General features: G+C 43.1%; 2 protein-coding genes across 2 annotated transcripts; one reads left to right on the top strand and one right to left on the bottom strand.

Annotated features, from left to right (window-relative positions):
• Positions 1 to 82: 82 nt before the first annotated feature.
• Positions 83 to 1650, top strand: LOC144034645 (uncharacterized). The gene is made up of 3 exons (XM_077543565.1): positions 83 to 271; positions 624 to 805; positions 894 to 1650. Exons 1-3 carry the CDS (start codon positions 199 to 201, stop codon positions 1500 to 1502), a joined length of 864 nt encoding a protein of 287 aa, XP_077399691.1. The 5' UTR covers positions 83 to 198; the 3' UTR covers positions 1503 to 1650.
• epyc (epiphycan) lies at positions 1646 to 12644 on the bottom strand. Its single transcript, XM_077543566.1, has 10 exons — positions 12566 to 12644; positions 9162 to 9351; positions 6498 to 6654; positions 5595 to 6269; positions 5253 to 5447; positions 4879 to 4998; positions 4564 to 4722; positions 4283 to 4485; positions 4102 to 4197; positions 1646 to 2415 (listed from the first exon to the last, which is right to left on the bottom strand). Exons 2-10 carry the CDS (start codon positions 9342 to 9344, stop codon positions 2245 to 2247), a joined length of 1959 nt encoding a protein of 652 aa, XP_077399692.1. The 5' UTR covers positions 9345 to 9351; positions 12566 to 12644; the 3' UTR covers positions 1646 to 2244.
• Positions 12645 to 13129: the final 485 nt, after the last annotated feature.

Below are 13129 nucleotides of genomic sequence, written 5' to 3'. Positions count from 1 at the left end.
AATTTCTCAAAAATATACTTGTACTTTTATTTTTAATGCTCAATACAACAGTTTGAGTAGGGGAAGGAAGTGATGTGATTGCCGCGGCATAGGCGGAAGTGACATGAAGCTACCTTGCCTGTTGCCACAGCGCCGAAGAAAATAGCGTCTGCCCTACGAAGTGTACTTGTTGGAAGAAGTCTTCAAACTGGACTCGAAATGACGTTCCATGATCACGCGTACACGAGTACCACATTTGTTACAGTTAGCCACGCAGAGCCAATTTATAATTGTAAGTTTGATTTGTAAAAAAACAGGAAAGGGGAAAAAGGCTGCGTGGTATTTTAAAAATGACGACCTACGAAGCACCCTACGTTTGCATGTGTGAATGTTGCGATTACTACTTGCTTTTGAAATGACTGGTTTTAATTAAGTATTCTTAATAAAGTGTTAGTTTGCTAGCAACAACGTTAACGCCGTCGTAATTTCCGTTATTATGCTGCACAAGTTGACTAGCGCTCTATAAATTAAGTTGTTTGCTTTGTATTGTGCTGCGTTCAGTGCTCATAAATCTGAATGTCCATTATTTTGTACTCTGCGTTTCTACCTTCTGCTTTGTCGTAATCATTTATTTTATTTTATAGGGAGCCTAAAGGAAGCAGAAGAGCTCGTGAAGCTTAGGGTGTCTAATAAGTACCTCTTCTCTGAGAAGAGAAATACTTCTGCGTGGGCATGGATGGCCATCCTCAGACAGATGGGCTTGCAACACAAACTAAACCACAGTCAAGCCAGCGCAAAATGGCATAACCTAAGAAAACGATACACGGTATAATTCTTTGAATTTTTCTTGGGAATATGAATAATATTGAATATAACTGTTTAATGTATCTTGACACATGACTGTTTCTTCATAGGACCTTAAGGGCAAAAGCCATTGTTATATGTGGCCTCTCTTCACTCTGATGGATGACGCAATGGAGGGCAGACTGGATGGCAGTGGCCCCATCTTGGAAATTTGCGGCGATGATAAATTCTACATCTCGCCTAGAGGCAAGAACAGAAAGATAACCTCTGCTAGCCTCTCTTCGGCTAAAGTAACAAATGTAGTCCCGGAAATAGAGGTGACGTTGAATGGAGATAGTGAAACAGAAGAGGAGGAGGGTGATGGTAATGAAGATGAGAATGGGATGGAAGGCAGCCAGGAGTTCATGTCACAAGACGAGGCAATGGAGAGGGAAAAGCGATCGATGGAGCTGGAGCGTATAGCTTTGCAACGGGACAGGGCGTTGTTGGAGCGGGAGATCGCCATCGTGGACCGGGACCGAGCCCTGATGGATCGGGAGAGACTGCTGATAGAGCGGGAGAAAGAGATGGTGGCCAAAGGCCGCGATGCTGTCAACAGGGAGCGGCTGGCGTTGAAAAGGCGGAAAGCCGCGTTGGAAAAGCCAGCCTCCCAAGAGACCACAAAGAACAGGACAGAACGCTTCCTGGACTTGTTTGAAAAACTAATTGATAGTTTTTGACTGGGAACTTTTTAGAGCAAAACTGACATGTTATCTTCTTAAACTAAAAGTAGGGACTACTTTGTTGTTTGAACAACCATGAATACTGTACTTCGGGGAATAAAAGCTTCTTTTTTGGAGGGGTGGGGGGAAGAGGTCTTAAAAACAACTTTATTTACTTGTAATTATTCCATACAGAGCACACAATAGCAAGATGTTAGCATTGTTCTTGGCCACAACCCTCCTCCAAAATCATGAACAATAGTAGCTTTGGAATAAGCTATTGTGTACAGTCAACACCCTCAACTTCTTTTTATTTTACAGTACAGACATTACCACAAATGCTTGTGTTTAAAATGCGTCTTTTATTGCATTAGATTTATTTAATATTTATATTTAATTTTTACAAAACAATCATCTTTAAACAATAAACAGTTGTGTGCAGACACCAGACAGAAACTTTCAGTTGACTTAAATTCTTAAATCAAGTTGTGGAATAGTTTGGCTTTTATTTGAGTGATGCGAATCCCTGTCGTGGAGGTGTGCTACAGCGGTGTGTATGTGCATGGTCAGTCACATCTCGCGCATTTATGGAATCGTGGATATCCACGCAAAGTGGTACCTCTCCGCAAAATAGTGTATTCCAGCGGTGGGTGGAAGGTCGCCGAAAGACGAGTGTCCGCACGTCCCGTGCACGTGTTGGGTCGATATTTACAGGGACGTGTGGTGGCGGTCGCTGCGTTTGCGTGTTTTTTTTTTATTTTTAAATGAGGTCGCCGACAGGGATGCGGGGCAGGCAGATGTACGCCTGCGGAGTTCGGCTCAAGTTGACGGGGTTGCCATCAAGGCGGATGTCCTCCAGCGCATTGCGGATGTAGTTGAAGTCGTGCAGGTTGCAGAAGGTGTCTTCGTGCATCGACTGAATGTTGTTACGCTACGGAAAGATCAAGAAAATAAGACCGTTATGAAGGGAAGGCGCAACACCGGGCTAGGGGGTGCTGTAGCCCCATCAGAAATCTGTAACCCCAGTTAAGCCCCTCCCGCATTTTATTTGATATTTTAAAAATAGGTTTATAAATGATTTTCTCAGCCCCCCATGCATGAAAGAAAAAAATAATAATCCTGGAGCCGTGCCTGCCGTTATGTTCCATCAAGGTGGATTCCAACTAGCAATCTTCTGTATGGATGACAACAAGGACTATTGCAGTAATGCGTCATCTGAACAAAGAAAACATGACCCGCAAATATTGGGACGAAACTCAAAGGGGCATGGGGCAGGGCACTGCCTTTAACCCCTCCCTATCAGACCCCATAGATGGTTGCACTAGACATATTTGCATGTCTAAACCAATAAAACGCATATTTTGGATGATGTCAACACTTCTGGTTCATGAGTGGATCCTAGCTAACCAATCACAATTGCAAGTTGATTAGCATGATGTTCATGTTAAAAACGTTACATATAAGCTTGGTAATTTTACAACACAATACAGCGATATTATCCTGGTGCAAGTATATCAAATAAAAACATTGAGATAACACCCAAAAATGTTTGCCATGTTGTTCTTATGTGAGAAAAGACAAAATCAGTCAAACAAACAAACAAACAAAATTGCCCAGCAGAAAAAATGCGAGTCTAAAGGAGTTACATAAAAAATAAAAATTGCACATTGTGCTTCTACCTAGATTTAGCGAGGTCAGGATACTGTCATTGCAGTGAATGCAATTACAATGGCCCTGAAATATAAAATAAACACTAAAATTCAAAAGTATTATATCATCAATATATGTACCAGTGCTGCTTCTGACAGGGCCACCACCCAAAAAGGCTTATATGATAGATCCTGCATAAAGTAGTAACAACAAACAATAGCCAAGAGGATGATCAGTGCCTACGTTCACCCAATAGTCCTAGTGTGACAGAGGAGACAAATCTGGTCTAATGCTGCCTTCTTCTTAGGAAAACAAATGCAAAAGTGAGTGAAAAATTTGCTGATAATACTTGCACTGCCGGTCTAAACTATTATTTGACATTTTTAGTATTTTAGCTGTATAAATTACACTTAGGTTTATGATGTATTGAAACCTGTACAATAAAATGTCAATTGAAAATGTAATTTCTGCAAGCATTTAAAATAAAAATTGAGAGAAATGTGAACATATTTTACCACAAGCGTCCCAAAACTAACTCCCAGCACTCTTCTGTGCTTCCAGCAAAAGGCTAACTACACTGTTCGCCAGATGACCAACCAACACTGCATTTATGGAAGTCAGGCGGCAAGTCAACCACAATGAAAAGGCTCTCAAATAACATCTATTTCCAGCCCTATTTGAACCATGAACCTAAGGTCATTGACCTCAGTCCCCCCGTTCTCACTTATTGCAAACTAGGCCTATATGTAAAGTTAAGATCTTAATGGCCAAGTACTTTCACTGATATGAATGGTCGTATGTTTTCCACTCAGTAAAAATAAAATTTTCTTTCTGCCAAATTTGAACCATCAACCCAGTGATACCTGGTATACCCACTACATGTACAGTACTCCACTCTACCAAGTTATGAAATTGTTGAACCACAGAACCAGAAAGCAGGTTCCTTCAAAACCTGAGCAGAAACTACCTGTAGATGTAGGGATCGAAGACTGTCTGGAAGAGGCACAGGAATGTAGTCAATTTCGTTGTCCGTCAGGTACAAGTAGAGCAGGCTGGTCATGTCCTGGATTACGCAAGAGATTGAATGAAGAGGTTGAATTACAGAGGACTAATTGGTACCAATAATTCTCAGTTTCTGACAGGCACACCTTGAAGGCCTCTTTGGGAATACTCTTGGACTCAATGTTATTGTGGCTGGCATCGATCAGGGTCATGGTCTCTGGCAGGACTGGCATCTCTGAAATGTGATTTTCTCGAATCACCAACTCTTCAAGCTCCGGCAGACCCATAAACGCCTGGCTGTCAATGGACGAAATGGTGTTGGCTGTCAAGTCGATCCTCTTCAGCTTGCCTGGAATGCAGCAAGACCCACACTGTCTGTCAGCTCTTTGCGTCAGCTGATTACGCCAACACCAGGTGCAAAACATACTCATGGAAGCAAAGTCGGACTTATTGATCTTGGTGATCCTGTTGTAGCGGGCATAAAAGTGAGTGGTGTCTTTGGGCAGAGGTGGTACACTGTCCAGCTTCAAGTCGTCACAGTAGACCGAACCACCAAGGCATGTACACAGCAAGCAGGTGGGCATACCTGAAGGACACAAGGAGAGAGAGAAAACAGGGGGAGAGCAAGGGAACATAATAGTAAGAGCTAATTACGTGTTTTAGACTAGTTTTGTCACCATGGTTTGACACTGACTACACGTGGAACTTGGTTTCCTATTCCCTTTTTTCATTCCTTGCTCACCTTTCGTGTCAAACTCAGATTCTTCAGGTTCCTCGGGCTCTGGTAAGCCAGAGCCCAGTGTCGTTTCTACACCACCAGTACCCTCTTGAGGGGTCTCTTGTGTCGGAAGCAGCCCCTCCTCTTGTTAGAGACAAGATTAGGTGTTGAGGAAACAGGTTAGACAAGCATGGACTGAACCATAAGTCAGGCAATCAGTGGGAAACTGTTTGCCGCATCAGTTAGCAGTGTTACCAAGAATGTGTTTGTTGCATTTAACAATAGTTAAATGGGAATTACTTTTGAGTGTTAGTAAGCAGAGATACTCCACTGACACCAACATTTAACTAATCAAAAAAACCTTTGGCATATGTCTTGGATCTCGATTAGATACTGACCTTTATCAGTGTCAGGAATCAATATTATATGAGGCTCCTCGGGTTCTCCAGAGGCAGAGACACCAGAAGTTCCAGAGACATCTCCGTCTCCAGAGACTCCAAGATCCCCTGAGGTTCCTGAAACTCCAGAGAAATCCCCTGAAGTACCCGACGCCTCTTGTGGGATAGTTGTTGGAATGAGAGGCAGTTCCACCTCTTGTTTGAGCCAAGGTGGAGTGTTTAGGAGATACATTGGGAGGATGAGATTCAATTAACTTGTGAACCAATTGTTCTCTCACAATTAAAGCCAAACAGCAGGTTAGGGTGACAACGGTTATAAGTAACACAGTGACGAGTACTAACCTCCAGGTAATAATGTTATCCCTGACTCCCCAGAATCATCGGTGTCCCCAGATACCCCAGAGCCTCCAAAGGTACCTGAGGTCAGGAGATCTCCAGAGAACCCAGAACCCGACTGGTCCCCAGAACCTCCAGAGCCCAGAGGGAGTTCACTGGAAATGCCAGAGCCCCCTGATCCTAATTCAATTAGAACTCCAGACCCTCCAGAGCCAAAGTCTCCAGAAGCTGTGGATCCCATGGTATCTCCAGATATAAAGAGATCTCCAGATCCTGAAAGATCTCCGGATATCAAGAGATCCCCTGACCCAGAAAGATCACCAGATATCAGAAAGTCCCCTGATCCTGGAATATCCCCAGAAATCAGGAGTTCCCCAGATCCGGAGCTCTCCCCAAATCCAATGACCTCCCCAGATCCATAGAGATCCCCTGATATCAAGAAATCCACATTCCCGGACACCAAGAACTCCCCTGATCCTCCGGAGCTGCTGAGAATCTCCTCAGAAGCCCCAGAGATGAAGACAATATCACCGGAACTCCCAGAGGCACCAGAGACCAGTGGATCTCCTGAACCACCTGACCCAGAAACCCCAAAGGCTTCTGAGGAACCGGACCCCACTGAGCCCTCAAAATCCCCGGAGACAAGAAGGATGTCAATGGGCGTCAGACGCAGCTCCACCTCTTGTTAGAGACAAGATTAGTTATTAATGGACACACAACAAACAGAACACATTTAACCATGAACAGCTAGTTAAATGGAACACATGCACAGAGAAAAGATGTGGACCACAACAGATTAGTTGTTGCTGCTGAAGGGCAATGCTGCTTGCACAACTCCAAGACCCTCCAAAAACCATCATATTTTAAAAAAAAACTTCCTGTTTGTGACAGGTTTGAGCTGTTTCAGACCTTTCTGTGTGTCCGGGCCCATGAGAACACCAGACCCCCCTGAGCCCTGTGGGATGAGCTGGGGCTTTAGGGGCAACTCCTCCTCCTCCTGCTCCTCCAATGAGGCCTCGGGGATTGGGTAGTTGTAGTCAGGCGGGGTCAGGGTGCCAATCTCTATCTGAGGAGAAGACAACAGCCCTGAGACCAGAATGCCAAGTGTTATAATCAGACTCACCTCATTTAAACCCGTAAATGGCTTTATGTGGATCACAATAACGTCATTTTTCCTGACCTGGTATTCTATCCTTCCTGTCCTGTCCTGTCCTGTCCTGTCCTGTCCTGTCCTGTCCTATCCTATCCTATCCTATCCTATCCTATCCTATCCTATCATATCATATCATATCATATCATATAATTTTTTCAGAATCAGGACTAAATGGAGTGGCAAATTAAAATTGCATTTGAGCTCAGGATCCACCACTAGATAGCAGCAGAGACTCCCTATGCTGCCTTCACTCCAAATCCACCACATTGCTCATTAACCTTCAAGTTAATAGTGATGGTTTCATGTTCCTAATGTCCGCCATAATGAGCCCCCCCCACCACACACACACACACACAATTAAGATGAAATAAATTGCGTATGCTGTTTTCTTACAACACATGACAATTTACCGGATCAGTCAGCACAACTCTGCAGTTCAAGCCTCCTCCAGTTGGGGGCAATGAACCTCCACACACCACACAGCACAGGTAATACCTGACACTTCCTTCAACATATGCAGTAAAAAAAAAAGACCACTCAATGGTCCTTGTGGAATCAAGACACACATGGTAACTACATGAATCTTTATTGTTGCAATGCATTTACTGTAAAACTATGTTGTAGCGTATTGACTGTATAGCAAGACAACAGAATAAAGCTATGTAAGAACCATGAGCAGATCTTTCTGAAATCTACTAAGTCATTAATCGGAGTAATTAAGAGATGTTTCAATGTTTCAGAGCTTTGGCAGGATGATAGTGCGTGATTCAACAAGGCAGGCTTTGAAAGGACCGACTGACCCCCCCAACCCTTTACCCAAAACAAACATTTTCACCCATGGGGGAAGAAGAGGCGAAAAGCTGGCAAGCAGACGTGCAGAAAAAACAGCAAAGGAATACTGACGCTCAATGTCAGTGCAGAGTCAAAACCAAACTGTATGTTGCTGCTTCCCCCGCGCTCCCCTCTACAGTTTAATAGTCACTGGAAGCATTCAGCTAGAGAGAAGCAGCACTGGCTTTAGAAATACTTCATATCATACATATGCAGTGTCCTACTCTGTCAGAATATTTGTGGCTTTCAGAAGAGACAAAGTCTCTGAGGTTTCCAAAATAAAGTTTGCATGGGCAGACAAAGACAAACACGAGGCTAATACTCATGCTTTGTATTTGTATTTCTTCAATTCCACAAAAATGTACATTTTTCTCTCAGGAAAAGTACAACAAACCATATTGTTGCATATTACAATGTGAGACAAAAGCAATAGGGAACATATTTGTGCATATTTTGTTGATATTCCAGGCCTTCCCTACACAAAAGCTGCATCAAGAGTCCAATTGTGACGTGGTAGACAGCGGAGGGAAAAAAAGCCTCCAAGCAAAAGATTTGCTCCACTTTCTTTGCCGATGAGCCTTTGCTCTCCCTTGAGAAGAAGAGAGGAGATAAATCGCAACACACCCACAAAACAGCTTGGAAGTGGAAAGTCAAGACTCAGCATTCCAGAGGCATGGAGCTCATACTCATGCTTCATTGTTCCCTCCACAACTGATGCACTACTGTCAAGAAACTCACATTTAGACACCTTCACTTGTAGATAGACAACGCCAAGACTGACATATCTTTATGGTATGTTATTCTTGCCGTTTTCTGCTGAAGCAAAAATAAATTTTTCGTCTTTTTTTGGGGTGGACGAATGTATAGCGTGGATAGAGCTTCTTCAAAGACCATAGTAGACCAATATCATATCCAGATGTAAGTCTATTTCCCTATCAGTCCACATGTACGAGTTCATTTCCTTTGATTCATTTGCACCTTTTTCTGCAAATTAATTTTGGTGAGGGTTCTGATTGGCTCTAATGGTGTAATAGTCATGGGTTACCATGCTACCTTTTGCTCGTGCTTAGGTGTAGAATGGGTGGGGGGGTATAATTTTGTTCAAGTCATTTTTAAACTCGTTGGCATAGTAGTAAGTCTCCTAGCTTTAAGTCACCCCCTCATAGACTCCCCACTTGCCTTGAACCTTGTCGTTCTGTAGCCTACATTCACATGATAGATGGAAGCACATGCTTCGCAGGTCCACCACATCAGACGGCTGAAGTTGAGCTAAACCAGTTGTGGAATCCCGTTTTTTTGAGAGGGAATAATCGCAGACGAGGTGGAAGAAGCAGCCGTCATTGTTGCTTATGACAACCGCCAATCGTGGCCTTGAATTCTTTCATTTCGAGTCATTGTTAATCTTCCAAGCTGGAGGTGCATTCAGGCTTTGGAAGGAATTTTGTCCTGCTGACCTGTTCCAAAAAAAAGTCATCCGCACTGTTAATGTGATTTGTTGAGATCGGAAGAAACCGTTATGCAGCTGCCTAAACACAAATTCTCGATTGCGATAAATTTACGGGACCGCCGGGGCCCGCTTTTCAACTAACCTCGGGATCCTCGATGATCGGACCGTCCTCGTAATCATACTCTTGATTTTCTGAGTTAATGTCGTCCACATCGTAGTTGCCGTCGTTGTACGAGTCCAGGTCGGCTTGCCGGGAGAACCGGGGCTTGGCCACCACCACTTTGAGGACGAGCAGTCCTAGTACCAGTCGCACGAGCGTCTTCATTGTTCACCTTTGGGACACAGAGAAAAGACGTAAGTGTCGCTAGTAGGGCTGGGTATCGGTTCTAATTTTCTCAATCGATTCGATTTCAATTCACAAGAGTTCAGTTCGATTCGATTTAGATTTTTAATCTGATATTGATTAATTAATTATGACACATCAATTATTCTTAATTAAATGTCACGGAGATGATAAAACCTCCACAAATATTAAATTCCAATTTTGCTGAGGCAGTAACTGGTCATGTGATCTTAGTTTGTTTGTTAATGAAAGTAGTATGTTTTATAATCACTTAAGTGATCAATAATAATTAATAATCAATAATTGTTAATATAAATTTAAAATATTCTGTATTGTCTTCAAGTGCAATCAGTCAGGTCTTTCATAAATGTAAGAAAATTTATGTTAACAGTAAATTTCAAATAAACAGTTACGATACAAAAAAATATTTGTCCTTTAAAATTCTATTTTCTTAAGAATTTATGGGAAAATGAGCTATATAAAATAATCGATTCATGGTTTTATGAATCGATATCGGGGTTGAAAAGGAAATTGATTCGATATTGATTATTAATTTTTTTTAAACCCAAGCCATGTGGTTAGAATAAAACTAACCTTGAATGTATTGAGATTCATGAGTCGTCATTTTGACCATGTGTACTGGAAAAAAAACAGTGCAGGAAATTTGTGGTTCACGAATTCATTAATTCACCTATTCACATTTGCATCTATGAATCCTATCCTCAGCTATTCATCGATGCCGCAAGATGGCACCAAAGCCCTGGCTAAATAGGAATGTAGTAATTGCTGCCAAGGAAGTATGTACCACAATAGACTACTGCATGAACACTCACCATAACTGTAAACAAATTATTCATCATGATCGCATGATCTACCATAGGCTACTGCTAAAACAGTGCACAACATTCACATGCAACTGGATCCTAACATCTTACACACACACACACACACACACACACACACACACACACACGCACACACACGCGCACACACGCACGCACACACACACACACACACACACACACACACACACACACACACACACACGCACACACACACACGTGCTGATATTGCATCATGATGATCATTAGCCTCGTTGAAAAACACTGAATGGATTTGTAGTCTGCCCAAGGCGGTCATTTTCAGCTCATCCACCACTAGTGTGTTACAATTCCTGGGTGAGGGTTAATCAAATCAATCCAATGCGAGGGCCTTCTGTTTTGTGTTTGTGCAGGGCCAACTTTTACATGAACTTGTCAAACAGGTAAGCCAAGTCAGTGCTTGTTAAATTTTAGGGAGCAAACACTATTGACATTTTGGGTTAATATTAGGTTTGGCTTGGAATCCGCTGAATAGGACACTTTTTGCACGTATTCACTTTGGACTACCTCAGTTCATTCTTGTTTGTATCCCAGTTTAATCGGAGGCGAGGCATTTGGCATTATCAAGAGATTTGCATATAACAAGCTCTCATTTAGCGTGCTTACACTCTAAATCAGGAATTTATTGGCCTGACAGGTGCAGCCAAATCGCAGCATGTTTCAGGTTTAAAAAACAAAACAACAAAAAACTGACTCAGGAGTCCTCCAGGCCGGGGCAGAGAAATGGAGAGCGAGGGAAGAAGAAGCAGAAGAAGAAGAAAAAGAGCGAGACGTGGACAATATGTTGGCCCTCAGGGTTAGACGGAGAGAGTGCAAAAAGCAGGGACAGGAGGGAGGAGGGGTCCGGTTCAAGACTTGCTCGACCCCTTGGCCCTTCACAGAGGGCCTTTATGAGGGCCTGGTCACTGCCTGTCTCAGCACTCAAACTCCAAATTCCACCGATGTTTGTGGACAGGATGGCAGTCAGCTTTTTGGGCTGCAAGGAAACACACACACACAACCACGCACACACACATAACACACTCACACACAGACTTGGAAAGACTAACAGATGCACACTGTCTCAGAGAGCGAGTGCGAGAGTGAGAGAGACGCCTCAAGCATTCTACATCCACAACAAAGCATAAGAACCTGCAGATTTTTAGATGACTAGAATGGAGACTTTTATAATGGCTGTGACAAGTCAAGGAAATTATCATCTGTGTTATGCTTGGCCCCATGTCGGACATTCCTCATTACCCTTTTTTCCCTAATAGCCACACTACCCAGCTGCATAGCACAAGTTTGCAGAAAAGCTCTCGGCGTAGCTATGCTAATCTCATTTGGATCCAAAATCCAAAAAATCCATTAAAATGTTAAAATCAATCAAAGTGTGTCCTCACACTTCTATCGGGAGAGTAAAAAAACAAAAAACAAACCCTGATGTTATTATGCCAATTATGACACTGGTAAGGCCATTTAAAATCCCAAAATGTTAAATTAAATCAACCAGATTAAAAAACAATATAATAATACATCCATCATGAAAGTCATAAACCCACAATTCAATCATCAAAGAAAACCATCCCGTAACCGATAGCATTTGACAGTTTTAACTCAAGAGCAACGGTAAATTCAATCAAAATCCCAAAGCAACATCAATAAGAATAATGAGCCGGTCATCGTAGAGGTAAAAAAACTACATTCCAAAGCAACCTTCACCTGCAGTTGTCCTAAAGTCAAGTGAATCAGCCAAAGTGCAATGATGGCTTTGCTTTATAAACAGTTGCGCAATGCTAAGACCATTCAAGATTCAAGTATGCAAAGCAACCATTTTATGATTTATGATTTAAATCCATCCGTACTTCATCAACAATGCACCACAGTCATCATCATTCACCTGTAGCTTTAAAAAACTCAACTGAATTAGCCAAAGTGAAAATTTTGCCTCGCTTGGTGAGCAGTGGTAAGTTCATATCAGAAATGAGCAACAAGGGAAAAAAACCAAAATACATCCCTGACTAAAAACACCAATAAATACATTCTGTTCATCAAGGATAACAATCCGTCACCTGCAGCTTTTCCAAACTCAAAAATTCGATCATGGCTCAAATAATTGAGCAATGGTAACCCCCCCCCCACCAAGAAATGAGTAACCAGAGTAAAAAGCATCTCTATACATCGCTCACAAAGGTCATAAAAGCACCCTCCATTGCATCCCAATCATCGAGGAAAACAAAAACTGTAGCGCACCCAAACTCAATCCACGAGTGAATAAGGAGCCCCCTGCTCCCTCCCTCTTCTCATCATGAAGATAGCGGCGGCGGCGGCGGGGACACTTACCTGTGTCTCCCGCTCTCCCGAATGCTCCCTTCAGCCACGATGGAGATGCTGAGGGCTCGCAACTTGGCCAGTGGCGAAGGGGTCGCGCAGAGGTGCCTGGACGAGGGCGGGAGCAGGTGGTGAGGGGGGCCGGGTGTGTACCAACGTGTGTGTCCGGGTGTCTCAAGTGTGTATGTGGCATGTGCATGTGTAGGGTCTGACAGACCTGAGTGCCCCTGCCGCTTACGTGTGAAGGTAGGCACCGAGGCTGATTGGTTTGGAGCAGGTTGCTTTGGTCACTCGGTTAGGGGTAGGGGAGGTAGGGGGTGGGGGTGCATCCCAAATGGGCATGTCACTACACACACACAGACAAATACACCCGACATCAAACACAAAGAACAAGAGACCAGATCAAGAGGGACGAGCCCCCCCCCCACACACACACACACACTTCCCACACCGGGATTATTATCCCTTACAAAAGTATCCCTTATTTTGCTACAAGTGTATTTCAATCACTCTGAAATATTTCACTTCTTGAAGTTGAAAATTTCATGTGTGCGTGTGTGTCCGTGTATGATCCAG

The sequence above is a fragment of the Vanacampus margaritifer genome, chromosome 15 (genome assembly GCF_051991255.1).
Source record: "Vanacampus margaritifer isolate UIUO_Vmar chromosome 15, RoL_Vmar_1.0, whole genome shotgun sequence".
NCBI classification, from domain to species: Eukaryota; Metazoa; Chordata; class Actinopteri; order Syngnathiformes; family Syngnathidae; genus Vanacampus; species Vanacampus margaritifer.
The sequence above is the reverse complement of the archived record's forward strand: the minus strand, read 5'-3'. Positions and strand labels throughout refer to the sequence as shown.